Raw genomic sequence first — 14,660 nt, 5'->3', positions numbered from 1 at the left:
TGTGACAAGCACTAGTAAGTAATAAAAAGGAAATATCCTTTGTCCTTTAATGTTGCTGATTTGGCAGTTAAAGATTCAGCTTGTCTCTACGAGATCTACTTTAAGTACGTGAAGACCCACATAGCTCTGTATGGGGTTAAGAAGCTGTAAAATAGCTTTCAGTCTGCCTGTGTATCTATGCTGTCTTAAGCAAAGTGTGGAGGTGTGCGTTCCTTGAGCTCCTAACACACAGTTTGTTACTTTTCACAAGTAAGATTTTCATGCCTGGTCTCAGTTTAATTTACTCACTGCTGCTTAGCACTTTGCTCCAGAGTAGTCTGCAAAGGAGCAGCAGTGACATGGTGGATGCCTGTAAACTGGTGAAAAATAGCATGCTTGGGAGGAAAAATCATGAGCTTTAATAGTATTCTTGGTTACAAAACATGGTCATCCTCTTGGGTTTTCTTTTTTAAGGAACATTTTGTTAATCTTGTTACTGGAACATGTTTTTTTTCCTCTACACTGTTTTGACTTCAGTACCAGAAAAGCCCTATTTACCATGTTTAGAGATCCATTTGATGTTCAGTGCAGTAGAAGTCAGCTCTGCTTTACAGCACTGCGATGTAACACATGATAGTTTATGCCTGTAAATCACTGCTTGACTTGCTAATGATGGTAGTGTTTTAGGAGTAGTAGAGATACTCCTGGAATAGGACTGATGTTAATGATGGTCTGGAGAAGAGAAGGCCGCGTAGAGACCTCATAGCAGCCTTCCAGTATCTGAAGGGGGCCTATAAGAATGGGGGGGGGGGAACGACCATACTTCATCAGGTACTGTAGTGATAGGACAAGTGGTAATGGGTTAAAACTTAAACAGGGGAAGTTTAGATTGGGTATAAGGAAGAAGTTCTTTACCCTGAGGGTGCTGAGGCACTGGAATGGGTTGCCCAGGGAAGTTGTGAATGCTCCATCCCTGGCACTGTTCAAGGCCAGGATGTACAGAGGCTTGGTTGGCATGGTTTAGTGTGAGGTGTCCCTGCCGATGGCAGGGGATTGGAACTAGAGGATCTTAAGGTCCTTTCCAGCCCTAACTATTCTATGACTCTATGGTCTAGACATACTGGTGAGCAAAGTTCATAAGTAATACCCTATATTAAATCAATGATCACAGTAAAGATCAGACAGACTTTGGAGTTAACATCTTAGGGTCCTTTCTAACCCTGACTATTCCATGATTCTATGAGTAACACAAGTCTTTTCTGCTTTTTGGGTTGATTTTTTTCCAATTGTATCAATTGCTTAATGAAAACATAGCACAAAATACTGCCTGTTATGGTTCTGTGACATTTTCACTTTGGAGATTCATCAGCTCCTAACACTTGACTTTCTGGAATGTTGAAGGGACACTACTTCCTGGAACCCCTTCCAAAATTTGGTTTTACTTACAATTCATAAGGTTGGGGGAAGCTTCTTCATGGATCAGGAATGTGCTGACTGTTGTTTTTATGTACAGGTGCTTTCTGGTGGTAGAATCAGACCAGCTTATACCTTCTGTTTGTTCCCTGGTGCTTGAAGACTTACCCTGAGGGCAAGTTGTCTTTTGCTGATGAGGTTTGAAGACAAGTCTTAGTTCAAGAACACTGTGCTTTGAATACAGAAAATCTTTTCTTTCAGTCCCAATGTGAACATATTGCATGAATTTTCTGTTTTACCCCCAGAAGTGCTTTTGTTTTCTTTATCTGACACTTGCACTTGTTTGAAGATGGTCTGAAGATCCTTCATGGCTGATGCTCCATCCTTTACCAAGCTTTTTGTTTTTACTAGGCTTTTTTAACTACAAAAGTTGAATATAGCTATCCATATGGTACTAAATAGAAATTATTAACTTCTTTGTATCAGAATCTCATAAGGGTACACTGAAGTAATTCCATTAACACTAATGAAATTGAGCCAGACTATATACTTTCCTTGGCTGTGGTCCTCAGAAGCTTGCGCAAAGTTTGACCTAGTCATTATTGGCAAAAGGAGACAATTTAGGGAGCCCAAGTATTTTTCCTCAGCTGGTTCTACAGTTAAGGCTTTCTGCACTGGCTCCTGTAACTCCCTCACAGAAGAACTGATAATTTAAGACTAGATAAGGGAGTTGGGTTGAAAGCTGTTTGAACTGGACTCAGAGGGTTGAGATCAGCAGCACAGTGACTCAAAGTCTGTGATTGCCAATCCAGCCAAGTAGTCCTATTCATAAGATAATATAACCTAACTAATAAATGGGTCTCAGCACGAAGCCTTTCTCTGAGCACAGCACTGCCTTAACGTGGTTGAATCATTCTCTCTCTGCTCCCTTGCAACTGTGTTTCTGGGTTTGAATTGTTGGGGGAGTTAAGTCTCTGTGTGGGGCTGTTACGTGTCTCAAGGTGGTCTCTGCAGAAGCATAAGGGCATTTGCTTTGCTACCTTGGGCAAATTCTGTTTTGAGAACATGCAGGCTCTGTGGTGTTTTGAGTACACACAATAGTCATTACCTGCTTTAGGCTGCTGCCTGGATTTGCTATGTAGAATTTAAACAGCTGCCAGAGATAGGTGGCTTCATTCCAGTGCTGGGGAAAGAAAATAAACCTCTTTATAGTGAATTTGTAAATCACGTCGGAGGTCTGCTGCCTTGAAAGACATGATAGAAATGTAAGCCATTATCATGTGTTATTACAAATGATGTTTCAGCCATTAAAAACCCAAGTATATTAAAGCATATTAGGATTGCTAATTCAAGCATTCAGAAGTTAGAAAATGCAGCAATTAAATCCGTGCCTACAGGCTTAACGTCAGCCCCTGTCAGCTTCTAGGCAAACCAGCACGGAAACATTGTGCTTCTGTCCTCATCCTGTTGCAAATGGTGAAAATCAGCTCGGATTTTGAACTAGGCATAGAATGGTTTGGGTTGGAAAGGAGCTTAAGGTCATAGTTCCAATCCCCTGCCATGGGCAGCAATAGCTCACATTAGAACATGTCACCCAAGATTCTGGCCAACCTGGTCTTGAGTATACATGAACCAGGGATTCAGACAAGTCATCTCTTTCCCAAGCTGAACCAAATCTCCTAGAAATACTAAAATGAGCACCCTCACTGATGGGACAAACTCCTTTCTCCCTGTCCTTCCACGCATTCTCCATCTTTCTCACTAGAGAAAAGGTTTACTTTACCTTTTTCAGTATGGAATATTTTCAACTTTTCAGTAGTTTTATTCTTCATTACAGCTGTAGTATTTTCAATTAAATTAAATAACTTGAGATCGACTGCAGGCATAGAAAATGTCTTCAGCAAGGGTGCTGGAGAAGGACTCTTCATCAGGGACTGTATTTATAGGACAAGGGGTGATGGATTCAGACTTAAACAGGAGAAGTTAAGGTTGGATATAAGGAAGAAGTTCTTTGTTCTGTGCGGGTGCTGAGGCACTGGAACAGGTTGCCCAGAGAAGTGGTGAATGCTCCATCCCTGGTGGTGTTCAAGGCCAGATTAGACTTCGGCAACATGGTCCAGTTTGAGGCATCCCTGGCTGTGGCAGGGGATTGGAACTAGGTGATCCTAAGGTCCTTTCCAACTCAAACCATTCTATGATTCTATGTAATCCTGAATGGTTATCACTTGCTAAAAAGCTATGCAACAGAAAATAGGCTTACCATAGGGTGTTCTGAGGAGCCATACCAATTGGTAGCAGTTGGTTTCACTTGGGGTGTATGCAAAGAAGATAAATGAATAAGAAAGGAATGAGGAAATCATTTATGGGGAATGGAACAGATGCATAGAATTAGTGGGAAGTAGCAAATACACAGAGCATCATAAGGGAAAGTTTGAAATCAGTCCAAATGATGGGGAAGCAAAGGCACACAAACAATGTGATAAGCAAAGTACTGTTTCCTTGGTGGTGAGGGATGGCCTTTTCCTGTTGCTCTTATATCTTGTGGGTTTTACTCAGATGCAGCTTGTCTGCTTCGTTCTCATTTAAAAACACTAAAAGTGCTTAATGATATTACTGGCCTTTTCTAGCGCATCTGCAGAAGCAGTGATATTTGATGGCAAATTCATTGTTACTCTATAAGGAAGCTTTACCATAAAGGTCATCAAATTTGGTCAGTGCATTTTAATTTGTACACACGTTAAAGGTCATATTCCTCACTTCCACTGCAATAACGAAGTGTGTTTATTCTCTCATCAGAGAGGATTGTGTATGACTTACTGAAGCGCCTTATCAATGTAAATGGAATATAAAACAAAATTCATAATGATGAAAACACTGGTGCAAGTGTAAGGTGATTTTTTCCCTGCTGTATGCTTAATACATAATTCTTGGAGGTAAACACACAACTACAAGGTCTGATTTCCTGCTGCATTATTCCAATATTTCCTTTTGTCCCCCATGAGAACTCCACAGCTTTCAGCAGAGCTTCTGCTGGTGTATATTGGAATGACAGTAGTGTGAGATTCATAATACCATCTTTGCATGGACACGTCCAAATGTAATTAAGGACCTGGGTTCTTAATCCAGCAGACCTCAAATTAGCTTTCAAAATGCATATTAAGGGCATAGACAAATGCCTTCATGCAATTCCAAATGACCTCTGAGGGCAGAGTGAACAAAATTGTATGAACCTCTTTAATGTCACAAAACTCTCTCTACAGAGATTTGCATATAAAATGTACCATTTTGTGTCAAACAGATTTGTTAATCTTACAATGAAGGAAACAGTACTTGAAAATTAATCATGGTGGGTTTTCATATCCCTGCAGAGGCCCTTAAAAGGACCTGACCTGATAACTGGAGGCTGTTATTGTGTGGTTTCTAAATTCAATCATTTTGGTGTTTCATTTGCTGGATGGGTTTGCAGGAAATAGATCTCCACAGAAGATAAATCTTCAATGGCTTCTTTGCTCAAGTAACGGAATTGTACTTCCAGAAGTTCCTGTAGCACTGGCTCTGTTGGAAAATGCTTCATGATTTGTTCATAATTTAAAGTTGTGTTTAAAATACGGGTAAGCATTCAAGTAAAAATGGGTCATCTTATTGAGTCTTTGGGTATTGATGACAGGTTAGCTTTATGCCTTTTTTAACCTAAGAAACAGTGACTGAAAAATGGACCTCCTCCCCTCGGAAGCAGGTTCTTGCCCATACAACCTAACTGAAAAGCCCAGGATATGTCAAATGCTTATATTATCTGATATTGCAGGATGAAGGAACAAAGACACATGGTCTTGGGTTAACCATCTCAGATAATGCTCTTTCTCTGCCACCATCATCCTTATCCCAGTCCAAAGGATAAGATTCGAGACAGGGGGAGTAAAATGGTGGGATATAGATGACATTAAGTTAGCTAATGATACCAGCCTTCCCAATGCTTTTGTCCTGCAGGAGACCTAGGAATGCCAAAACCATGGAATTGAAGGGTATGTCTCTACTCTGAAGGAGTGTTGTATGCTATGACATTCCCAGAATAGAGTACAAAACCCTGCCTGAATTAAAATGCCTGTTTCTAGGACTTTCTGTCTCCTTAATAGACCCACTTACGAAATCTTAACCTCCTGCCTTGCAGTTTACAGTGTAACTAATCCATCGGGGGTAGGAAAGCACAATGCTGCTTTTCATTACACAAATCAAATGCTTAACATCGTTTTATCCTATGCTATATAAATACAGGAAAAATAATTTCCTCAAGCCCCTGCTATTATTATTTATGCTTTGCCCCAACTAGCTTTCAAATCCACAGCAAGAAAACATGCCTTTCCTCCGTGTAAATGTATTTGCTTAGGAGATTCCAAGATTAAACTTGCTTTTCTGGGCCTGGGGCTTTAATGGGCTTTAATAGTTTGTAATTACTTAACTATCTGTTGTGACATAATGAAAATGCCTTGCAATGTTTCACATGTCACCCCCAAGAAATAAAAATCTAGGCTGTAAAATAAAACTCACAGCTTATTTTTAGGAAACAAGGAGGGAAAGCTTTCTCCCAGGCTCAATCATGTCCAGTTTGCCTGTCAATATAAACCGCATCTCAGCTCTGTCCTTAAGTAGCCTTGCTCGTTCCTTCCCTGGTTTTCACTCCTATTTCACATGTGTGTTTAAAGAGCCTCTGTCAGGATTAAGATATATCTGTGCCTCTAACGTTTTACTAAAAACCCTGAGAGCCTAGCAAAAAATAACTGCAAAAAGCCATTATGTCTTACTACAGGATTAGGGGGTTTTGTCCCAAGCTGCATTCTTTTCATCTTGGGAAAACGCGTACAATGAAAATAGATTAGCTTCAATTTAATCAACAAATTCTAGGTGTTATGGGAAATGGGCTTACAACAGGTTGGGAAATAGCTGTAAAACCAGAGCAATGCAACAGCATACTGAGGTTCAGAATAAGCTCATATAATTAAAAGGAAATCAGATAGCACTGCTTATAATTATTTCTCATGCATTTTCTAGCAGAAGATAATGCTTCCTGGTAGCTTTCAACTTGTCCAAAATTCAGCCTGAAATTTTAGTTGTTGCATGGATTTCTATATCTCAATTTTGATACTCATTTCAAGGGGTAGCTGAAGAGAGGAACTGTTTTCCAAAGTGGAGTTTTGGGAAACGTGTTTCCTTGGAAGGAATGTGTTTTTAAGGAAGTTTTGTTAAACTCTTGTGCTTCTTGTATGTGGATAGAGCTTTGCAACTTATTAGGAAAAAAACTGGGAAAAGCAGTTTGTAACCTTTAGGAGTGTTTGGCAAAACCTTCAAGTGTCTGAAAATAAAGCCCCTTATATCCTCATTTTTTCATTGATACTACTTTGAAGTTTGAGGGAAGACCCTCAAAATTCAGTTTGCACCAAGAGTATACATCAGCTGTTGATACATCTGTTGTGCCAATAGTCTAAGAATCATAGAATGGCTTGGGTTGGAAAGGACCTTAAGATCATCCAGTTCCAAGCCCTTGCCATGGGCAGGGACACCTCACATGAGACCATGTCACCCAAGGCTCTGTCTAACCTGGCTTTGAACATTGCTAGGGATGGAGCACTCACCACTTCTCTGGGCACCCTGTGCCAGTGCCTCAGCACCCTCACAGTAAGGAACTTTGTTATATCTAACCTGAACTTTCTCTCTTTAACTTTGAACCCATCTCCCCTTGTCCTATCGCTGCAGGTCCTAATGTAGAGTCCATAGTCCTAAATATGCCTTTTCTCTGGTAAGCATCTAAGTATGCTACAAGTGGTCTTCACATGATCTAGAGTGAGGTGTCCCTGCCCATGGCAGTGGGGTTGGAACTGGATTATCTTAAGGTCCTCTCCAGCCCAAACCAGTCTGGGATTCTATGATTCAAGTGGGAAATGCTGAGCAAAATTATTTTACTCCTGCAAAGAGCAATTGGTGTAGGTTGGAGGAACTGAGAGGAGGTCCCAGTGCCTCAGAACTTCCTGTGCTGGAGACGAGGAAAGTCAAGGAGAATAGGGAGCAATATTAATGCACAGTGTAAAAGAAAGATCTTCAGCAGTTGAAAGGAGAAGGAGCTGGAAAAAGACAACTGAAAGCAACAGTGGATTAGTCAGATGTGTGGGAAATGGTATAAAAACGCAAAGCTCCCGGAAGTATTATGTCATAAAATAAATGATTCATTTTATAGCTGGTTTGGTTTTTTGTTGTGTTTGGGTTGGTTTTGATCCTTACATTTCTTGTGGCTGTGGCTCTGCTGTTCTGAGACTAATAATTTTGTGTCTGAAAGCTAGTAATATCTGTTTTAGGGCAGTAAGGAACTTGCCCTGGTGAGAAATGATCCTGTCACAGGTTTACCATTTCCATGTAGGTGTAGATTAACCTTGACTCAAGTGATGGCATCATGAATCACATTGGTGGAGTTCTCTTAAGATAGCTATACTTCTGCTATCATCATGTGTCTCTTGTTCCTTGGTGTAGAACAGACATAAACCCATTTCTGCCTTTATATTAGGGATGGAAATATTAATTGTGTAATTCCACTGTCATGGAACTCCCATGGGGAAAAACTAGGACTTTTATATTAAGTGAAAGGTTTGCATGATCTCATGTGAATGTGGACTCCCACATTCATGATGTACATAGCATAATAATAACTCATTTATTGAATAAGGCAGAGATTCTGCTTGAGAGGGAGGGGAACGAAATGCTGCCTGCATGTGCATACATGTGGAACACTAGTATTTCCTAGCTGTTGAGTGATCATGTTTCTGATGTTGATGTGCTCCTACTGTTTGTCGGTGCCTTTGGATGTAGGTATATGTTTATTTTGTCTCCCAACTTCCCTCGAGATTGACAGTGATGGCATTAAGACACCATTTATAATCTCAGTTTGGCAATCGGATTCTGTTAGCCTAAACAAGGGATAATAGCCAGAGTTTGTTCTATGTAGTGTTATTTTGTATACTGTTTGTCGATGTATATTTATGTAATAACCCTAGTCTGCAGATCCTATCTGGTGAACAGAATGATCTGTCCAACATCCTCTGTGCTAACATCTTTCTCCTTTGATAAGGGAAGGGAAAGGGTTACAAGAGCCTCTTTGCATCAAGTCGTATGTAAAGGGATGCTTGCATAGCCCTTCCTGATGCAGCATGTGCATTGGTACCTTGAGGAGAACTGCTGCCTTTTGCTCGTGTATCAGTATTTTTCCACCTAAGTGACAAAAAGAAGCTGAGGTGTACAGCTACTCTTCCTCAGTGTGTGCAGGAAAGCTTGTGGGATCAGGCAGGGCTCTCCTGCTGTTTCTGCTGTTCCTCCAGTATGTACAAATTTATGAGTGGAGATTAAAGGGACTCAAGGAACTGAACACTTTCCTTATTGAAATATAAAGTAAAGAAAGAACTAGGAATTAATGGGAGACTACTGCAACAGATTATATGGCTGTGAAGGACAGTAATAGTAAATCCACTAAGAGATGATGTAAACAGAGCAGGTATCATTATCCTGACTTACCAACCAGGGCAAGGTCATAAAATGTGAACCAGATACCAGAATACAAGCTTGACTGCATCTCTCCTACCCTCGTATTAGTCTGCTTATGGTTGAGTCTTATGCTAGCTTTATGTTGGTTAAAAACAAGAAGAAAAGGGCAGGGGAAGAGACTACATAAAGTGCAAAATAAGGGTGAAAAGGGCTTTGCAGTGCTAGAAGGAGCAAAACAAGGGAGTCTGTTTGCAAAGGGACTGATGGAGAAGCCATGTGAAATGGTAACTGCAGCCTTTGAAACTCTCACTAGAAAGAATTGAGAATATTGCTGGAAGCTAAATGACACATTAGCATCCTCTGCTGACCAGGCATAGGCTCTGGCACTCTAGAGGTGGACAAGGCCATCTAGGTGCAGTTGGAAGCACAGGTTTCCTGGTTTGACCTGGGATTAATCAAGGTTAAAGTAAAAGAGGATGCTGTAGCAGGTTTGTGATCTCATGAGCTCAGCTTTCAGAATGCATTGTAGTTACCCCTCTAGAAATGAAGGCTGCGAGTGCAGAGCGACTACGAAGAAATGTCACTTTGTAGGTGAAATAATCTGTTAAACAGACATAGCTCTTGTACACTTGTATTGTCTCCAAGAGACACAGCAGACTGATTGAGAAGCGTGGGCAAATGGGTGCCCCCAGGTAGAGTTTTGGGGAGGTGGAGAACAGTGTCCCTCTGTGCACTCCTTTCTGTCACACTTGACAAAAAGATCCTTCTTAACACATGCACATGGGATGATTTATTTAAAGCACCCATTTTTTTCAAAGCAAATGAAAACATTTCTGTGTGAGTTTTGTGTGCAGTTCTGGTGTTCTCAACATAAAAAGGACATGGAACTGTTGGAACAAGTCCAGAGGAGGCCACGAGAATGATCAGGGGCTGGAGCACCTCCTGTATGAAGACAGGCTGAGAAAGTTGGGACTGTTCAGCCTGGAGAAGAGAAGGCTGCATGGAGACCTCATAGCAGCCTTCCAGTATCTGAAGGGGGCCTATAGGGATGCTGGGGAGGGACTCTTCATTAGGGACTGTAGTGATAGGACAAGGGGTAATGGGTTAAAACTTGAACAAGGGAAGTTTAGATTGGGTATTTACTGTGAGGGTGGTAAGGCACTGGAATGGGTTGCCCAGGGAAGTTGTGAATGCTCCATCCCTGGCATTGTTCAAGTCCAGGCTGGACAGAGCCTTGGGTGACGTGGTTTAGTACTTGAGGCATCCCTGCCCATGGCAGGGGGTTGGAACTGGATGATCTTAAGGTCCTTTCCAACTCAAACCATTCTGTGATTCTTTGATTCTGTGAATTTAAAAGTAAATGCAGAGCCAAGATGAATCACTGGTTATGTGCTATGGAGTCAGGACAACACAGCATTTTAATTTGTTTAAAAATAATAATCTGGAAATCCACATTTTGATAAAAATACACCACTTTGGTTGGTGGTCGTGCATCACAGTTCCCTGCTGGAAATACTTCTCCAGCTCTTCACCCATGGGCCTTGGAAGGGTTATGAGGAAATGAAGCAGTGTACTTTGGAGCACCAATGGAGATGAGTCTCCTGTCACAGTATAAGACACCAGAAACATCTGTAGGACATAAAAAATAGGCCAAAATATCTGTGGAACAAAAAAACTGGGGAACTATGTCTCTATGGGAAATGCAGTGGGGTGCAGAGTGGTGTAAACCAGTTAACCAAAGATCTAAAGCAGACTGGGAGACCTGGTTACAGCAGTTGGAAGAGAGGAAGGAAAAGTACATAGCAACAGTACTGCTTCAGTTTTAAGAAAGGCAAATAACTCTGGACACAAGCAATTGGTTTATCGTGTCAAGATGGTGTTATCAAGTCTGGTGGCTGCAGGACTAGGTGATCTGGTCTCAAGAAGAAATTCTGAGTTAACTGTTTCTTTGAAGTTACTTTTCGTGCGTGTGTTGGATAAGAGGATTATTGACACTGTGGGATCATGGAAAAACCCTTCTTCTAATCCACCCAAAAAAAGAGGAAGAGAAATTGTACTATCTGGGAACAAACAACATGGAGGTGACTGGGAAGGCTGATGAGTTTAAGTAGAAACAGACATCAAAATTAAAACCCGTAGAATCTGTTTTACCATATCTTAATTTGAAGGAAATCAGGGTGGTTAATGCTGGAGATACATTTGCCTTCACTGTAAACAGCCTGCCTTATCGCTTGGCTAGATTTCGTTGCACAGCAGGGTGAAGAGAGACCTCTTTATCTCACAGGAGACAGTCTTCTCCTGGCAGCCAGAAAGCAGATTTGACACCCCCAGACCGAACCCGAACTGAATAGCCAAGTCCAGCCCTCCAAGCAGAGTTTGGAAATCTAGTGTGACACAAAGATTTAAGCAAGAAGAAAGTAGTACAGGGAGGGTGATTTTATTTAAGGGGGATTTTCATGAAAAGAAAGACTGGATTGTCCAGAAGGATGAGTCAGTCCAGAAAATCGACAAAATCTCCATGTTGTATTGATTCCTTTCAAATAGTACTACCAATGGAAAAATAGCAACATTTCCTCATAGGTTTACTCACCATCTTCCCATTAAAAGTCCATTTATTTTGTCTTTCTCCTCTTAGCTACGAGCCAGGAAGATGAAGTGCTGCCTTCTCTCTGTTGCTTTGGCTGTTCTGCTGTTCATCGTCATAATCATCGCAGTCTCAGTCAAGGGTTGATCTGGCTACAGTTTCCACAGGTAAAAGCCTTTACCTAAGTCTTTTATCACACTCTAAGATGGTTGGGAGATAGCTTAAGCAGCTGATTATGGTAAGAAAATTTGATCTTAGCTTGCAGATTCAGGTCTGGCCTATGAAAATAATTTCCTTTAAAGGGTATTTGGACTCAGAAATAACATCCTTAGTGGGTCCTTAAAAGTCAGCCAAGGTGATATTGATATTCAAACAAACCATCTTATTACCCTTTTTTCTGTTGTTTGTGCTGTTTGATTTTATATGGGTCTCATGACAATGCTAATTAATGAATCAGAAATTGATACTAATTAGAGATGCAGAAGATACGTTAAAGACCCCAGATTGAAGCAGGGCTGGGGGCAATCCAACGGATATGTTGATATGTTCCAAAGTGCATCTAGCTTCTGGGATGTTTCAAAGGTACCCTGGAGCCAAGCTCTCCTGAGGAGTAGGAAGACAAAACAACTGAAGATTGCAGTATGGGCAAAAATAACAATAGGTTTCTAGCGATCTTTGCTCTGGATCCAACCCTTGAAGGAGTATTGGTCTGTAGTAGGGAGACTGGGCTGTAACCAACGCAGGTGAGACATCAAAGCAACTTCATCCCTATAGTTTAAGCTATAGTATGTTTTCTTTCTTTTCCCTTTTCTTCCCCCTCACTACTCTAGGAGAATGACTCCTAAGTTATTTCTGATAATCTCAGTCTGATAGAAAGCATTTCTGGGTGTCTGTTTCTTTAGAAGGTGGCCAGGCCTTATTCGAAGAGAGATTATCAGATTTACAAATTTCTACCACCTAATGGGTTGTGGCCTTAAAGGTCTGTATGCCTGCTGCTATGGCAGGGTTTCCAACAGGTGAAGCTGGAGCCCAAGAGTACCAATGGGGCTTGGCTTGCAGACCCCAAGTAGGAGCCCTGAGGCAGAAAACAGTCATGGATGGGGACAATTTTTAGTTTAGAGACCTCTCAAGTCCCACGGAGACTTTCATAAAGCACGTGTGAAATCACTCCTGTACTTAGTAGATACTGCATTATCCTGAGGCTCACTGGGACCTTTTACAGCAATTTAAGCAGAGATTTCTTAGCCTGAACTATCCTCTGGAACTACCCTAGAAAAAGCACAAAGGATTGACAGAGTTTATCTATTTTGTTTTACAAGATTTCAGTGCTACTTGACCATGCCGTCCTTCCCCTTGAGGATGGAGTCATTGCCTATTAGAATGTACAATGTACTGTCTGTCTGCTTTGTGCTCTCAACTGAAACTAGCAGGGGTTGCTGCAAAACAGTCACAGAAAGACGATTCTTCACATAAGGTGTATTTAACCTTTGGACTCCTTCTAGCATGACATATGGGATACCAAAATTTGAGTACAAGAAGGAATTGTACAAATCCATGGAAGAAAAAGGAAATCTGTTGAAGGATGTTACATACCATCTCACTGGGTTTGGATGAGGATAATCATGAACCCCATATTATTGCTATGGCCGTAAATATTTTCTTGCACTTGCATGCTTACTTAGGTGTTTTGCAAGCACTAAAGTTAATAGGGTATCAGTGAGATGGACCTTTAGATTGGTTGACTATGGATGTTCTTACTGCATATATATATATATTATACATATATTTTTGTCCTTCTTTTACACAAGACACTGCTTATGAGTGCAGATAGCTATCTGTCCTGATGATTTAAATCTAGAGCAACTACAGTGATTCTAATTGCATTACTCTGGTTTTATTCTGCATTAGTCTGGTTTGAAATGTGATTCATCGTGATAATCTATGCTACAATGCAATTTCTTCTATATATAGTTAAATATTCCTATGTACTAAAAATCACAAATCTTATCAACAGCTGACTAAATCTAGACACATTTTTATATAAATCGCTTAAGTGGAGAAAGAACTGAAATGTTCTTACAGTAAAACTCCATTGGAAAACTGAAGTTAATCTTCTGCTAAGAGATCCTTGTCTTGAAGGAAGTGAACCTAGAGATGCTAATGAAAGCCCTAGGAAAAATATAATGCTGTACTCTTCATCATCAGTTGTGAAACTAATTATGAAGCTTCTAAAACTCTGCAGCAGTACAAATGCAGGAAGAACCTGTGTTGAGTTATATTGGAACAAGTATGCTTTCTGTTGGTTACAAACTATTCGTGATCTAGGTTGACAGCAAATGGCGTACAGCAAATTTCACATTTATATTTTGGAGGTTTCTGAAACAGAATTTCCATGTTCATAGTGAACATTTTTTTCTATTCTGAACTGCAGTGCAAATGGATTTTAAAATATCAGGGGATTTAAAGTTTCAACTACCTCAACAAACTGTATCATATAAAACTGTCTTACATACTTCAGGGAGATAGAGAACATCTGGGCTTCAATGTATAACAGCTCTACATGACCATTCAGAGAAAATAAAGGGAAGAAAGCAAGCTAGGGAACTAGTTACAAAATACTCTTACTGGCACACTGAATAAAAACCCAAGTTTAGTAATGACTTGCCAGAACTTCCATTTAACATGTCATCAGAGAATTTGCTCTGTGCTGGATCAGGAAGGAACCAACAGAAACAGCACCAGCCACCCAATTCAAGTGGTTTAAGTTGCACGATATTCAAGGTAGGCATCCTTAGCTTTCATAAGCGCAGCCATGATGAGAAATCTGAAGTTCACTATTCAGTTAGTTAGAGAAATTATTCTATTCTATATTATTAGAACTATTCTATGAAATTATTCCATTAGTGTTTACGGTAATAGAATGATAGAATCACAGAATGGTTTGGGTTGGAAAGGACCTTAAGATCATCCAGTTCCAACCCCCTGCCATGGGCAGGGACACCTCACACCAGACCATGTCACCCAGGGCTCTGTCCAACCTGGCTTTGAACACTGCCAGGGATGGAGCATTCACAACTTCTTTGGGCACTCTGTGCCAGCACCACAGCACCCTCTGTCCTGGGTTCAGCAGTAGCAGTCATTTTTCTCCTCCTTAGTAGCTGGT

The 14,660-nt window shown here is 40.7% G+C and overlaps 1 protein-coding gene across 4 annotated transcripts in view; it reads left to right on the top strand.

The window, feature by feature from the left end:
- Positions 1-14,660, top strand: part of TSNARE1 (t-SNARE domain containing 1) — a 496,003-nt gene that overhangs the window by 417,612 nt on the left and 63,731 nt on the right. For 3 of the 4 annotated variants that reach the window (XM_061374211.1, XM_061374209.1, XM_061374212.1), the window contains one exon: positions 11,549-11,664. The exons of the other annotated variant lie outside the window; for it this stretch is intronic. In XM_061374211.1, the coding sequence (XP_061230195.1) occupies positions 11,549-11,644 (96 nt within the window). In that variant the 3' untranslated portion in view covers positions 11,645-11,664. Of the gene's footprint in view, positions 1-11,548; positions 11,665-14,660 lie in introns of those variants that run through there. 4 annotated transcript variants of the gene reach the window in all.

This window comes from Neopsephotus bourkii, unplaced genomic scaffold (genome assembly GCF_033783945.1).
Source record: "Neopsephotus bourkii isolate Nb327-2 ecotype Australia unplaced genomic scaffold, CSIRO-AGI_Nbou_v1 NB_1637, whole genome shotgun sequence".
In the NCBI taxonomy this organism is placed as follows: Eukaryota; Metazoa; Chordata; class Aves; order Psittaciformes; family Psittacidae; genus Neopsephotus; species Neopsephotus bourkii.
Note: the sequence above shows the minus strand (reverse complement) of the source record. Positions and strands in the feature narration are given on the sequence as shown.